The sequence below is a fragment of the Zalophus californianus genome, chromosome 6 (genome assembly GCF_009762305.2).
Source record: "Zalophus californianus isolate mZalCal1 chromosome 6, mZalCal1.pri.v2, whole genome shotgun sequence".
Taxonomy (NCBI): Eukaryota; Metazoa; Chordata; class Mammalia; order Carnivora; family Otariidae; genus Zalophus; species Zalophus californianus.
This window is the reverse complement of record NC_045600.1, coordinates 93,339,937-93,356,614: the sequence shown is the minus strand read 5'-3', so window position 1 is coordinate 93,356,614 and position 16,678 is coordinate 93,339,937. Positions and strand designations below refer to the sequence as shown.

Sequence of the window (16,678 nt, the reverse complement as noted above, 5' to 3'; positions counted from 1 at the left end):
TGTAGGAAACAGTCTTTCTTGTAACGTGTCTATATGCCTTCTTGTACAGTGGGGCTCAGGTTGAACAGTAATCAAAATTAATATGATATAATTGCATTAAATTGCAGAGTAAATTAAGTTTCTTCATAAACAGAAATAGTCTGTTTTGAGACCTTACAAGTAAATTAAAAATATTTAATGTGGTCCATATATATAGGGAATACGACGCTCTAGTTAAAAAGGTATTAAAGAAGTTCAGTACAACATGGCTTGTTCGTAAAGATGTCTGATAAAACATTAAAATTTTTCTTCCACCTTTTCTTCCTGTTATTCTCCAACTCACCACATAATTTTCCTTGTTACCTGAAATGCCTGGTTCCATGTGAGAAGCAACACACGTATACTAAGCAGAGAGGAAAGACTTGGATAAGGCAGCAGAATTATGTAATAGAGCAGAAAGCCCTGCCTAACTCAGTAATCACTGACTCACCTTGCATAATCCTCCTCTTGCCTCTCTAGAAAAACAATGAACATTAACTCACGTGTTTCTGTGAGGTACTAAGAGAATGTGCTCCAAGTACTTTGCTTTCTGATTATCTAACTGAAGTTGGATGAGAACATTTAGGACAGAGATAAGTGGATAGTTAACATGCACAGTGGACGCTCTCAAATCTAAGGTGTCTTTCATGCACTCTTTTGTTTTAATTGTTGTAAAATATACGAAACATAACATTTACCACTTAACCATTTTTCAGTGCGTAGTTCGGTGGCATTAAGTGCGTTCGCATTGCTGTGCAGCCATTATCGCTGCCCACCTCCAGAACTTTTCCATCTTCCCCACCTGAAGCTCTGTCCTCATGAAACACACCCTCCCTGCAACCCCTGGTAGTGAACCTTTGACAAACGTGGGTTCTCCATCCCTACGGGGCAGATACTGTATGGAGTTAGCTTTACAGGGGTTCCTAAAGCATGGAGTTTCTGAAAATTTAACATTTAAAAAGTGATGAATGTCTTCTGATATAACTCATTTCATTTTTGGTGTATTGATGCTATAGTACATTTAGCCTGCAAGCTTTACTAACTTTTAAGTCAGCTCCTACAAAGACAGCAAAACCAACTCATGTTTTCTCCCTCTCATCCTAATTGCATGAAGACATTTATCTAATTTGACTAATTATTATACCAAATTGTTTAAAAAGTAAAAAGGAGTGGGTACTAGCATACTGATGCCATTTTTTTTTTTTTTTGATGCCATTCAGAATTGATGTGAGTTTGTCTCCAGTCCCAGTTTTGAATTGAAGTGTATTTGCCTCGAGTCCCTCTTCAGATTTAGCAGCCGGTTGTTTGACAGGAGCCCCGGTCCCGATGCAGAGCCATTCAGCTTCCCTCTCTCCTCTTCTGCACAGGACTCCCTCCATCCCATTTCTGATTCTCTGCCCAGGAGTTGTATCTTATCATCGACCAGATTTGTCATCTGAGCTGGGTTTCATTGCTTCATAGTCTGTGATTCCCTTTTGTGCTTTTAGTCCTTTCTGATCCCCTGAGTAATCCTGAGGGAAGTGAGTTGGGGTAAGCTGTGGTTTGATGAATTTTTTTCTGCCAAAAGGCACTGCTAAGCTCACATCACCTGAATGACTGGGCATCCTTTTCTAATGGCAAGAAAATAGATGCCAGGCAAAGTAACAACCAACCAACTGACACAGGGTTGAAATTTTCTAGCAATGATGTAAGACTTTACAATTGCAATGTGATTTATTTTTGTAATTATAATGTAACTGAAAGAAGTGGGCCTTCTGGTGTCTTTCAGTTACTTTCAGGTTGCTATTTCCCTACGGAAAAGTGAATTTAGCCTTTTTCTCTCTTTCAGAAAAGAGGTGATGATTTTGAAACCGTGTCCTTCTGGCTCTCTAACACATGCCGATTTTTGCACTGTTTGAAACAGTACAGTGGCGAGGAGGTGAGGAAACCTTGATCACAAAACCAGCAGGATGTACTTTCTCTGTCCTCTTTAAGGAAAAGATTAAAAAGATGGAACATTTAACAATTTGTTAATTTAAAGATTTTATTTATTTGAGAGAAAGAGAAAGAGAGCAAGTGAGAGAGAGAGAGAGAGAGAGAGAGAGAGAGCATGAGCGGGGGGAGGGGCAGAGGGAGAGGGAGAAGCAGACTTCCCGCGGAGCAGGGAGCCTGTTGTGGGGCTCAGTCCCAGGACCCTGGGATCATGACCTGAGCCGAAGGCAGACGGTTAACAGACTGAGCCACCCAGGCGGCCCCCATTTGTTAATTTAGAAACCTGAATTCAGAGGTGGGTTGGAAGCTCATAGCTTTGTTTGATGTTCATTGTTTATGAAACCGTGAATTGGAGAGCAACATAGTTTCTTCCCTCTGAGAGTTTGTATTATGAGAAAGCATAGCGGAAATAAAACAGGCATTAGTTAGTGAATTATTACAAGCCATGAAACCTCTTGTCAGTAGGTGGAAGTGGGCTTTTCAGGGGGCTGATAATAAGAAATATTGAACTATTTAAAGAAATTCATCAATTTTGGCTTTCCATAATACGTAAAAGGTGATCAAACTGAGGCATATCTCTTTAGATTGGCCCCAAAACCTATTCTGCTTTTATTTGCAGTGATAAGCTCATCAGGTGTTTGACAGACTTCAAAACTATGTAATATATTAATAATTATTCTTTATTAAGATCTACTCAGTATGTATCAGACAGCACTTCCTATACACTCTGTTATTTAATTCTTACAGCATCTCTGTGAGGTAGGAATTACAACCCAGTTTTATAGACGAAAAACTGAAGTTGGGTGATGTTCATCAATTTGCCCAGGTCCTCTTAGTCAGAAGGAGCAGAGTTGGGGTTCTGGGGCTGCCGCCTCTGCAGCCTGTGCCCCTACCCACGGCTGTCCATGCCTTCCATTTTTTGCCTGGAGGGCAGGCAGAGAAGCTGACCAGTAGCATTTTCTGGGCACCCAGAGGCTAGGGCAGAGGACGGTCCCGGCAAATGTTGGAAGGCATAAAAATGAGTAAGGTGCAGTCCCTGCGAAGATGGGACAGACAGACTAGAATTCCTCTGAGGGGCCACTAGCTGTCCTGTCAGTCCTCACTTCTAGACCGTGTTGTCAGGTAGTTTGTAGGGAGGCCGATGCTTGGCTTTGGGTAGAATCCATCAAGTAGGCAGTGTCTGACAAAAGTACCTGCCTGTACAGGTGATTTTCCATTTTAACTAATACCACCAAAAAATTCCGTTCTAAGCTTGGATTGAAAATCATGTATGGTCACCATGAAATATAATAAAGGGAAATTTTTTATTTATTCACTGATCTCGGTAGAAATTGGTCTATTTTAAAAAGATTATGTATGCCCTTCAGGTGCAGTATTTATAAATAGGACTCTATTTAATAGAACTGAAGTTAGGAGATTAGTACTTGAGATAATTTAGTGTCTGGCAGTAAATGTGCGACGTCATAAGTGAAAACGCTCATTCCTTTTTTTTTTTCCCCCCAAATTAAGTTCACCCATCTTGTTTCACTGACATAGCTATTGGAAGGGCTTAACTGCTAGCTAGCCAAGTTGAGATATTATTCAAAAGCTGATAAGAAGTGGAAGGGGGTTATGATGGAAACAAACACAACAGAGCGTTTGAGAATGACAGTCTGGCATTCAAGAGTGGAACAGATGGAAACTCTTCAGAGGAAAGACAGCAGGGGAATCTGATCAAACAAAGGAGTTGGGAGAGACATTTGATTTCATGGGTGTCAGTAACTTTGCTTTCTGGTTCTAGGGCTTTATGAAACACAACACATCTCGCCAGAATGAACACTGCCTCACCAATTTCGACCTGGCTGAGTACCGGCAGGTGCTAAGTGACTTGGCTATTCAGATCTACCAGCAGCTCGTGCGGGTGTTAGAGAACATCCTGCAGCCAATGATCGGTAAGGCGAGGGCTGGGCTGACGTCAAGTTCTGTCTGCCTCATGTGTGCAGCAGCGACACTTGTTTGGAGGCATGTCTTGATACAAAGAACATAAAGTAGTAAGACTCAGTCCTGAAATTAGCTGAGGGATCCCAGAACCCCAGCCATGACTAATTGGGATACATCAAAATCACTGCTTTCACATGATTGAAATGGCAGTATCTAGTGAATCTCCCCACTGGGTGATGCCTCTTCCTTGAATTTGGGTTCTGCTTTATACCCAGCAATATACCTCATTCCTTGTCCAGTTTTCAAAAACACTTTAAACTTTAGTCTAGGAAACTGCTACACAGGGCCTCCTCGGGGCCCACCTAAAACAAAGGAGGCTGGGGAGAGTTTGCCCTTTGCCTATTAGGTTACAGTCAAAGGGCTGGGGAGGGGGGTACCATGGCAACAAGACTAGGTCTCGGCCACTCCATGATGAGTTACACATCTCAAGGCCCCCATGGAATTGTCAAAGGCAAGGAGTGGTTTCTCATTGGATAACTGACTGGGGTGTGCATGTGTGTGTTTCTATATGTGTGTGTTCAACTAGGTGTGTGAGTCTCGTACCTCTCTTTATATTCGCGTACTCACTCTGGGTGTGTATTTATGTACTGCACTACCTATATTCCTTGGCATATGTAGCATGTATGAAGTAGGAAGGAGGCATATACAAATTGCAGGCTGCTAATTTTGAATGGATTGAATTAAATTTGTTTTAAGATATCAAACTGTTATCTTCAGGCAAATTATTAGCAGCTTCTTTTTTTTCTTTTAAAAATTTTATTTATTTATTTGACAGAGAGATCGCGAGAGAGGGAACACAAGCAGGGAGAGTATGAGAGGGAGAAGCAGGCTTCCCGCAGAGCAGGGAGCCCCACATGGGGCTTGATCCCAGGACCCTGGGATCATGACCTGAGCTGAAGGCAACGCTTAACTGACTGAGCCACCCAGACGCCCCTATCAGCAGCTTCTTAAGGCTACTCCTAGCTACCCTTTCTTTTCCCACCCATGTGTTTTCCACATTCCCACAACTTCTTCATTGCCCTTAGTATTTGTCTTCTGTCGCAGACCCACAGTTAGTCAACCAGAAACATAAAAGGCTGAGGAAGCCATGGGAGACAGCAGTGATTTTTCTTAGGGGATGACTTCAGGGGTCAGTTCTTCAGTTGTCCCCTAACAGGTGTGTATTCAAAGCAGTGTAGGTCAGCTTGTAACAGGTGACACAGTTGCAGAGAAGATCAACTTCAGCCAATATATCCTCTACTTTTGCCTATTTTTATTGGCTAAACAGGAAGCTTACTGCTGAGATGTCCCACTTTAAATCACTGCCCCCATCTCCCAGTGATTTGATAAAACCGCCAATGTTTTGTGTCAATGTGAGGTTCTGTGGAAGCTTTGGTTAGCCCTGTGAGCTATAAAATGACTAAGAGATATAAAAATGAATCAGGAGTGGCCCCTGTTCTCAAGGGGCTGCCAGGCCAGGGGCTGGTCATCCCACAACCATCCTAGAGGAGGCATAAGCCAAACACTGTGAGGGCGCAGTGGGCAGAGGGGTGGGGCGGGGAGCAGTGCCCCAGATTTGGGAAGACTGAGTTCCGGGAGGCTGAGACTAACCCAAGGCCTCCCTGCTACTGTGGGAAGCTCGGGGCAAGGAAGGGCCTGGTTTTCCAGCCCCACATAACCATCCCCTCCCAAGGCTTCTCCATGACCACTGCCCAGTCTCCTGCTGTTCTTGCCACTTGGTTTGCCTGTGGGGCTCGGATGTCCCTGGAGAATCTCTTCTCCTTTCCCTAACTGGTGCATCTTTCTCAAAAACCCTCGCAAGATATCACAAGCTTGTGCTAGTACAAGGCGGCTGCTTTGTATTTTAGAAAATGCACCATTGAGATTTCTCAATTTCATGGGAAATTTTTGCATTTAAGAATTATTCCTGGGGCGCCTGGGTGGCTCAGTCGTTAAGCGTCTGCCTTCGGCTCAGGTCATGATCCTAGGGCCCTGGGACCGAGCCCCGCATTGGGCTCCCTGCTCAGTGGGAAGCCTGCTTCTCCCTTTCCCACTCCTGCTTGTGTTCCCTCTCTCGCTGTGTCTCTCTCTGTCAAATAAATAAAATCTTTAAAAAAAAAGAATTATTCCTTCATTAAAGTTTAAAATCTGGAAGCCCTTTTCCGGAAAGTTCTTTTCCCCTTTCTTTTGATACTCCGATCACTTTCCTAAGTTGAATGCATGAGAATACGCGTGTGCATGTGTGAGCAAGTGTGTATGCACGTGTAATAGGCATCTTCTAACGCTTGAACTCCTCCTGCAGTCTCTGGCATGCTGGAGCACGAAACCATTCAGGGTGTGTCTGGCGTGAAGCCCACAGGGCTCAGAAAGCGAACGTCCAGCATCGCAGACGAGGGCACCTACACACTGGACTCCATCCTTCGGCAACTCAACTCCTTCCACTCGGTCCTGTGTCAGCACGGCATGGACCCTGAACTGATCAAGCAGGTGGTCAAGCAGATGTTCTACATCGTTGGGGCCGTCACCCTGAACAACCTCCTCCTGCGCAAGGACATGTGCTCCTGGAGTAAAGGCATGCAGATCAGGTGAGCAGAGAGCACCTGCGCTGTTGTCCGCTCCCGGCCCTACTGCTGGCCGCGGTGCAGGGGCCGATGGCTTGTTTGCGGTCAGGGTAGCTGATGTCTGCTGCCACCAGCCAACCAGCCGGGGAAGACCCCGCATGGAGCTGTCTTCTCTTGCCTGGCTGGACCTCTCCACTTTCATGCGGTACTGCTCCAGACTGTGCCTTTCAACAGGTTCTCCCCTCCACTAGCTGGGAACCCTGCTTCCCCGGAACACTGATTCGTTGGAGGGAATGGAGAGATGATAAAAAATACTTCGAGTTGAGATAGCTGCTTCCTCACCTTTTGCGTGTGTTTTTAATTGTACCTAACAAAATACCGAATTCTTTTATCGTGAAGATTTCTAATGTTTGCTTTCTCTTAGAAATTTATTTTGACAAAACACCCTTTGTACCATGGCAACAAGAACATGTCTAATAGACCTCTTACTAACCGGAAACATGCCCCTGTATCTTTTACAAAAATGTGCACTCAGTTTTTATGCCCAGTTACTCCTCAGCATTTTTTTTGCAAATAATTTATTTTCTTTTTTTAAAAGATTTTATTTATTATTTGAGAGCAAGAGAGAAATAGCGAGAGAGAGAGCACGAGCAGGGGAGAGAGGGAGAAGCAGATTCCCCACTGAGCAGGGAGCCCAACTCAGGGCTCAATCCCCCTGGGATCATGACCTGAGTCAAAGGCAGGTGCTTAACCAACTGAGCCACCCAGGCACCCCAGCAAATCGTTTATTTTAAAACAGAATATTCACCAAGAGAGGAAAAAAAGAATCTCTCTTACATAAGTCTTTAGTTAATCTCAGGAAACCTTGGCATTCTTTTCAAATTTTCCATTCTGACACACATGCATTGTAGTTAAATTAAGAAGATAATCCTTTCATTCAGGTAGTGGAATTTATCTCTTTAAGGTTTGTTTATGTATTTCTCTATACATGTGAAGCACTGTTATAATATCAAACTGCCTCCTACTTGCCTGACTGCAAAGTTCTCATCCTGTGTCCATTTAGCATTTTAGCATGGGAACCACTGTCTCCTGGTTGATCACTTCTTGAAATCTCAGCATCTGTAATTTCTACATCTCTCTCCACATTTGGGATCATGTCTCTTCCAGTGCTCCCCCTCCCCCACTTACCTTCTCTCCTTCCATCCCTGGGCTTCCTCAGGCCACTACTCCATCACTCAGGCTCTTCCCTAAACAGGGCTGCCGCACAAGGTCTGTGTGGGGGCATCTTGTTTCTCGTGACTACCGTGGAGTCTGACTGAAGGAGGAAGGGGTACTTGAAGTTTATCGATTCTCTCCTCTGATGTTGTAAGACAAACTGGGAAGCGTTTTCTGGTCAGCTGTTTAATAAGGACATGGCCATATTGGATATTCTGTTTTGTCTTTCAGCAGGTTTTATTTCATAATTTTGGGTGTAATGGCTCTATTTCTACCTTCCATTGAAGTTAATTATATCATCCAGTCATTTACTCTTATATAATTATGATTATAAACCTCATGGCTATAATAAAATTTTAAGCACAGCTGGTAAAATTTAAGAAAATTGAACAAAAATACTGCCTGTCATTTTAACTGAGATTCCTGACAAAGCCATACCTAAAAAATGAAGACATCTATGACGACATTCAGTAAATTTGCATTCTCTCCCTCTCTCTCTCTTTGTGGCAGGTACAATGTCAGTCAACTGGAAGAATGGCTGCGTGACAAGAATCTGATGACTAGCGGGGCTAAGGAAACCCTGGAACCTCTCATTCAGGCTGCTCAGCTCTTACAAGTGAAAAAGAAGACAGATGATGATGCAGAAGCTATCTGTTCCATGTGCAGTGCTCTAACTACTGCCCAGGTGAAGCGCCTCCCCCTGCTGAGAGACCCTGTAGCATTCAGCAAGGGTGATGCTTAGGGAAGTAAGGAGTCCCCCCCGGCCATTGCTCTTGTCTTCACATGTGTCAGAGAAGACACAGATCTATGCAGATCTTAAAGAAAGGAGATTTTACCTGAAAGTAATACGTTTTGGTGGGAGTCACAGTCATCTGCAGTCCACATTCAATAAATCTTTATTGTTTACGTGTTCTGCATAATGCCGTGGGCACCGAGATACAACCAAGAACAAAACAACGCCCTTGCTTTCATGGGGTATACATTCTCTGCATTCTGTGCAGCCTGTATTCCAAAAAGTAATTTTCCATATTATTTGATAATTGAATGATATTAGACTTCTCTATTTTTAAGACATCATTCTTGTTCGTTCATTTCAATAAATGACTCATGGGGCTCCTATCTCAAGGCACCATACCTGTTGCTGGGGAGATACTTCAAAAAATAAGAAACAATCCTTCCCTAAAAGGAATTTTCCAGTAGTAGGCAAGGCAGATGTACCCAGCTGATTCTACTCTATGAGGTTGAAGCAAATTCTATAGTAAGATGTCTAAAGGAAGTGCCGAGGGGCAATAACTGTGTTCAAGGAAGGTCCCATTAGGCTGGGCATTGAATTTAAGGAAGTGAGAAGAGGGGAAGGGCATTTGAGGACAGTGGCAACAGCATGAGGCAAGGCCTGTTTTTCTTTTGCCAGTTATTTCTGTGCTGACTCCTGGGCTTGTTTAATGTTCTTTATGTGTCTTGTAGTATAGACATCTTACCTAGATTTTACCTAGGGTAAGTATAGAAAGCAGCTGGGTGAAACAAGGGACATCATTAACAGTAGCCACTAGGGTAGACTGAGAGGGTCGAGTGGGACACTTTTCCTTTTCATGTAGTGTTCTTTTTGTAGTTTGTTGTTTTTCCAAATTTATATTACTTTTTAAAATGTATAAATGTTACATAAATACATTCTTATTTTAAAAATTCACATAGTAAAGGTAACTATGCCTTTAGACCAGCTCTCTCTCCCCTTATCCCAACCCAGCCCTGAGTAGAATTACAAACTATCTGCATAGATCCTTTTACTTTTCCAGATTATAAGCACCCAGTGTGTGTTTGATAATATGCTGAAAACTTTGATCATTTCATTCTCACAGATTGTCAAAGTGTTGAATTTGTATACTCCAGTTAATGAGTTTGAAGAAAGAGTCTCTGTATCATTTATTCGTACTATACAGGTAAGATCTCCCAGGCTTTCTTTTTCTTTGATTCACAAGCACAGTTTTTTGAATGAAAATTTTGCAGTTTATTGAGAAAAAATGTATTTTATTATTGTATTATCTCATTTTAACAGTGCATTAACTTTTTGATAACAGCTTATTAGAAAAAGGAAGTGATTTTAAAACAAATATAAACATTATTAGTTGAGGACTTTTTGGTAGATTTTTGGTGGGGGAAAAAAATCTTTATAGGTTCGGAGAACTGATGCTCTGTTTTTTGTTTTTTTAATCTCAGATGCGTTTACGAGACAGGAAAGACTCTCCTCAGCTGCTCATGGATGCGAAACACATCTTTCCTGTCACGTTTCCTTTTAACCCATCCTCCCTTGCACTAGAAACCATCCAGATTCCAGCCAGCCTGGGCCTGGGATTCATATCACGGGTCTGAAGGTGATGTGATGTCAAGGCAAACAGTGACAATAAGAACCCGTTATTTCCAGTGAACTACTGAAAAGACATTTTTAAAGAGACAGTACTAATTATCTTTCAAATCAGAGGTTATTAACTGGAAATCTCCCTAAATACTTTCATTGTCTTGGAAAGAACGATAGGCTTCTTTGTGTTAACCTTACCAGCAACAGTCACCCTGGACCAGTTAGGTATCCCGAGGTACATGCAGGTGAATTACAGAAGGAAAAGGGAAAAAAAGGTCTCCAGCTGCCCGCATTTATTTTAAATCCTTAGCACTGCATCTAAATGGTATGGTAAAAATGTAAATTCCAGGAATGAGCTGTTGTTAGGAAGGTACCTACAAAGAGCCTCCTCTACGCGGACCAGAAGAATTGAAAGAAAAATTGCCATTGAGTACATATTATATCAGTTTAGGAATCAGTTATGTTGATGTTGTCAAACTGGATCAAAGAAATAAACTGGCAGTATGTAAAGTACTTGGTCAAGAAAATTCCTTATATGTGTCACTATGATATAGAGATATTACGAGAATGTTGGTTTGCCATATAGCATAGAAGTCCATTTGTACTGTAGTTTACTGAGCATTTTAAATTGCTGCTACATACTGTGTTCTTTAATATATAAATGATATTCCTATTAGGCACTACAACAATAAGCTTCTCTTATCAACTCTGTTTACAATTCAGTCAGATCAGTTTTAACTGGATTATGTGCAAATATATACAGATTCACCTGCACAAGTAGCAGACACTGGGAAGTCATGTAGTAATATGACAAAATGTTTGACATTTAGGGATAGGATTAGGCAAAGTGGCTGTTGATGTCATTATTTATTCAGAATGTATTACATTGATGTGCTCATTCATTTTCCCTGGGTGGATATCACATCAGGGTACAGTGTTCTGTGAAGTGACTTATTTTTAGTTCCCAGACCAGATTCCTGCACTGCATATTTTCAATCCTGACAGGTTTTCTTTCTTCTTCTTAATTTATTAAGAATTAATCTCAGTCACTGTCTAAAGAAGATTCAGGTCTTGAAACCTTGATTATCCTATAAATTATGCAAAAGAAGGTGTATAATAAATACTATGGTTCCATTTTTTTTTTTTAGGCTTTGCAACTTCTGTAAATGTTCTCAGTACCACTAGATACTTTAAGGAGCATCGTATTAGGAATACTTTAAGACTTATGTAAGAAATATAAGAAGATTGCTAAATTTTACAGAGGATATGCTTCAATAAGACCCAGATCCTATAAGTTTCATTCTGAAATCCTAATTAAACATATTCTCAATTTTTCCTGGAAATCCTAGACGGTGGGTCTTTCAGATTGTGCAAGAGCAAATTCTTAACTTTCATTAGAAACTCTGGTTCTGAATCACAAACATAGATTTATATAACTTAACTGTTAGATGGTCTATGAAAAATGACATCTTATTAAAACGTGCAATATTAATGGAAGTCAGTTTCAAATCATGATAAAGATTGTTATTAAAAGATAAACACTGTTAACTTATTTGGGCCTCACATTCCTCGTTTATACAATAAGAGGGTTGGACCCTTCCACATCTAAAATTTCTCTTCTCTTGGCACTTTGATTATAGAGAAACTAGATGCAGTTACTCAGTAAGTTCACCCTCAAATGGAAAGATCAGTGTTTGGTGCCTCTTAATCCTGGGGGATTAATTAAATGTAAAATTACAAGTTGGTGTAGCTATAACTCTTCTTAAGTGTACATGATTTACATGCTTTTTGAACGTGAATTAGTTTGGGTAATTTTTATTGAATCATGTACTGCTGCATTGAGGTTAGATACATTTATTTATTTGCAAAATCAGCCAAAACACTACTGATTGAATCAGGTTCTCTTACTTTTCCCCAGTTGTCAATGTGGTTTTCAATGAACTGACTCATTGCATAGGGGAGATGCTAAAAAAAAATGCCACCATGGTGTAGGCTGTCCACCTTGGACTGGCAAATCCTCTCAGTCCCTTCCCCAGCTTAGTCCCTGTGTAACATGTCCTGTGCACACCCTGAATCTTGTCAGGTCTTCAAGAGCACACTGTAGCTTCTACTGCCATTGCAGCCCTTTATCGTACCCCAGACAGCTCGTATCCTGAAACGTCTCTCTCTTGTCTCCTGCCTTTGTGCTGGAAAGTGCTGGAGCCTCCATTCCACACCTGGGCCAGAATCTCTCCTGTTCGGTGATGGTCACACAAAGATTCTACTATTCCAGGCTCCAGCTTCCTCCGAGGCCTACCCAGGACCCCAGATGGGGATCTGAATTAACTTCTCTTAGCAGCCCAAAGATCTTTAGTCATAACAAGAATACCTTACAACCAGGGACCCCCAATACCTGGTAAATGACTCTGTGTGCTACTTTCTTGAGGCTGCAACAATAATCTGCTGACTAGGGGTTTTCTTTAGCCCCTCTGATGACAGCTTACCCTCTCTCCAACCATACTTTCTCACCCAGCTTGGGAAACCTACCTTCCCCAGCCGTCTACCTGCCCATTCCACCCTTCACTCTTTCCCTTCCCACAGCCCAACCGTGCATCACATCACCTGCCTGCTCACTGACTCTGACTGTGTGCAAGGCAGCGAATGGAGTCAGTCCTCAGTTGCCCCCCGGCCTCCCTTCAGGCTTGATATTGTTGTTCTCGCTTCTTGGCAGTACATTCCTTAACATTGTCACTAATTTGCTTTTTCATATCTCCCCTGTGACACACAATGGGAATTCAAAAAAAGATCTTGAAAGAACAGGGTTCTGTCTTAATAGCTCCTTCTCAACAGTCTCCCCACTCACCTTACATACAGACTCCGCTCACATCTGGGAACGCAAGGCTGAAAACAGCAGTTTTCCTTGTAGCTTTTCTTCGGTTAAGGCTTTAGTCTACCTGACCTGAGAGTAACTATAAAGAAGAGGGAAGGTCAGATCCAGAAAGCGATTCCTTTGGAAGTTTTGAAAAATCTCCATGTATCTGACACTTCTATCACCAAGTGCAAAAGTACAAAAAGATACATTCCAAAGCCTACCGGAAGGATATTTGGGGATTCCGGTCAGTTTGTACGATTTGCTTTATTGCCTTTGTTTCAGTGGGTAATTGAGAGTTGAGTTGGCTCTTTCTGGGTAATTATGTGTCATATAGAATATAGATGAGATCTTTTAGTAACATGTGAGGGCGGCTAACCCTAGGTAAAAGGGCACCTGTCCTATCCTGAGAAATCCTCACACAATAGTCATATATCCACCTGCCCTCCCCTCTCTTTCTCTTTTTCTCCTTCTCTGAGCCCCTCCAGCTCTCTTTCTCTCTCTCTCTCTCTCTCTCTCTCTCACACACACCCACACACCCACACACCCACACCCACACACCCACACCCACACACACCCACACACACCCACACACACCCACACACACACACACACACACACACACACACACACACACACACACACACACACACACACACACACACACACACACACACACACACACACACACACAGAGTCACCAGAATGTAGAGTTCCCCAGGCGGCATCCTCAAGGATCCCCTGGGTAACTTCAACTGTTGGGGATGAAACAGAAAGCAAAAACGAGTGTGTGACCCTTAAAATCTCCTGCTGAGAGTAGTGCAGACCAGGACCTTGCATCTGGCTATGCTTTTCTTAGGCACACGTCCTCTGTTACCTCATTGTATCCTCACAACAGCGCTGGAAGGTCGAAAGGGTAGCTCGCTGATGATAATTTGAGAAAGAGAAGGTCAGTGACGCTCTGAGGTCACACCGCCCTCCCGCGGTGTCCCTTTCCTGCCTGCTGCCCTGGCGGTGCAGTGGGCAGGTGGAGGCAGGAGACTGAAAAGTCTGCAGGGGACATTCTGTTTTTCCGTTTCTCCTGGCAGCTGTGGGGTGCCTTGGGTCAGCAAGAGGTATTCTTTTTTTTTCTCTCTCTTTTATCAGAATTGGCAACTGGCATGTAGGAACTGAGCAAGTGCCACATCCCAGGTTCTTCATGCTAACAAGATGAAGTGCCCAGAGCTTGGTGGCTTTCTTCTTGTCCGTTCCCTGCTATACCTAGGTTTGATTTTTATGATGAGTCAGAGCTCCCTTGGAGGGTGCAAGACTCTGCATTTAGGTCTTTAATTAGACGCAGGCGTCTCAACCTGGCTGGAAGGCGTGCAAGCCTCCCCAAAGTTAGGTAGGTCACTCTCAACGCCCACTCCTCTCAGAGCCACATAGAGCTGCCAGGTGAGCTGAGCAGCCTGCAGCCAAGCCGCTTGGTACCTCCTGAGGCCTGTCCCCGGGCCAGCCACGTACAAGTCAGTGTGTCTGAATGTTACAGTGTGTGCATGCTGCCAGTGTTGCCTCCGGAGCTGGGAGGCATGCTCCGTGCATGCGTGTTAGAGAGGCTCCAGGGATTGCTGGGGCCACTGTTCATGGGTAAGTGCGGTGTGATTTCTTCTCAGGCTGTGCTGTGTGGACCGCCTTAACCCCTGCTCCCTTCCCTCCGAGAGCTGCCTTAAGTTCTCTGGGAACTTCTCCTCTGTAAGGGACTGACTTACCGGGAGAGGGTATCTTGCCTTGTTTCTCAAGGTTTTGAGAGGGTTTTGGTTGGGCGTGGCCTGCAGCCACGGATTCCTGTCTCTCCTTCCTGCATGATTATCCCTCCTGGGACTTCGCCTTCCTTTCTTTTCTGTGATTTGCAAACAGGTATCAGAACTCAGCACCAGTCTCAGAGCCGGTGAATGTGGGCGGAAAGAGTGGTCCTGAGTTTGGGGGGGCATTGTGTCACAAGGAAGCAAATGAACATATGGAAGAAAGAAGTTAGCTTCTTGGTAATGCTTAAATGGCATGTTTCCCCCTGATCTTTTCTTAATACAGGTAAAGGGTACAACTGTAAGACCTTCCATAGACATGCTTTAAAAAATTTTTTTAGGAACCCTGTACTATATATAAAAGTTTGAATGAAAACAGAGAAGAGTTCTGTAAATTCTAATCCATTGCATTACCCCAAATTAAATCAACCTCGAGTTACATACAGCAGATTTCTCAATAGATCAGGAACTGAAAGGTACTTTGTAAAATAGCTGCCAAAATGCATTTTTGTACATTTTTTAATTTTCTAATTTGGTCTAGTGAAAATGTTCATTAGCTTAACTTCATGAGTGTCATTAGCTTCCTAAAATGACTGAAAATGACTAACGTTTCCTTAGTATTGTGATACAGCTTGAGATATTTGGAAGAAACATGTTTTTCGAGTGGAAACTGGTATGTATAATTCAATGCTTGGTAGGTCAGTACATTTTCATGCATTTTGCAGTCAATAGTTTCAAATATCTTATTGTTATCATATGTTATAAAACTTTAGCCTACATTTCAGGCTCTCTAAATTACTTGAGCCATTTAATATTTTCCAACAAATGGTGACTTTTTCCTTTAAATGTGGATATGTATGTTGTAATTTATGATTGCTGGTTATGTATTTTTTGTGGACTCCTGGAGTAATTTTTTGCGTCCTTGCAAAATTTAAATTGCTCTACCAATGTTACACAGAAATGAGCTCATCATGACATTTAACATATTGTATTTGAATTGTTAATTTGAATTATTAATTTACTGTGAAATGGATATGCTGTTTAACTACAATGAAACTGAACATTGCAGTTTTTCAAATATTTTTCCTTGTTGGATCTGGAAAAGAAATTCTGTTTTGATCTACATCGAAAAACATGACACAGTTAATCATTGAAAAGTTCTTAGGTAAAATATTCATCCATTAGGAAAGAAGCAGAAATACTAAGAAGTGAAAGGCATTATCAACTAACTCTGGTTTTAAACTGAAACCATCCGAGCATATCTCACGTAGAATTTTAAAAAATAAGTTAATAATTCACATCATATCAACAAAAGCCTTTGAAACATGGGTTTTCACTAGTTATCATCTAGTGCTAAGATGAAAACCAAAACAATATCAGACTGACATTTACACTCTAAATTTGTAGTTGTCTAATGTTGTCCTTAGTAAATGTGCGTCATTAATGCTGTATTCTCCTAGCTATTACAGAAATTGTTCAAATAAAGATATGGGAATGAAGGATTTTTGTTAGTGTCTTATAAATAAACTCACAGCACATGGAACACAGGACACAAACCAACATAGAATACATTCTGGGCTGTAAAACACACCTTTAATATTTAAAAGGACAGAAATCAGACAGTGTCTGCTCTCAGATAACAATAGAATTAAGCTAGGTTATTAATGATAGAAAAATAGCTGGAAAATCCCCAAATTTGGAGCTTAAAAACACACTTTTTAAGATTTTTTTTTTACATTTATTTGAGAGAGGGACAGAGCGAGTGTGCGTGCTTGAATGAGGGGGGGGGTAGGAGGAGAGGGACAGGGAGGGGCATAGGAGCAGAGGGAGAGGGAGAAGCAGACTCCCCACTGAGCAGGGAGTTGGACACAGGGCTCCATCCCAGGACCTTGGGATCATGACCTGGGCCAAAGGCAGACACTTAACTGACTGAACCACCCAGGCACCCCTTAAGCAACACACTTCTAACACA

At 42.3% G+C, this 16,678-nt stretch overlaps 1 protein-coding gene across 1 annotated transcript in view; it reads left to right on the top strand.

The window, feature by feature from the left end:
• The window catches only part of MYO5A (myosin VA), a 192,278-nt gene extending 178,798 nt beyond the window's left edge, over positions 1-13,480 (top strand). Inside the window, 6 exon segments of the mRNA XM_027570252.2 lie at positions 1,847-1,936; positions 3,770-3,920; positions 6,251-6,533; positions 8,235-8,409; positions 9,581-9,661; positions 9,939-13,480. Of these exon segments, the coding sequence (XP_027426053.1) occupies positions 1,847-1,936; positions 3,770-3,920; positions 6,251-6,533; positions 8,235-8,409; positions 9,581-9,661; positions 9,939-10,091 (933 nt within the window). The 3' untranslated portion in view covers positions 10,092-13,480.
• Positions 13,481-16,678: the final 3,198 nt, after the last annotated feature.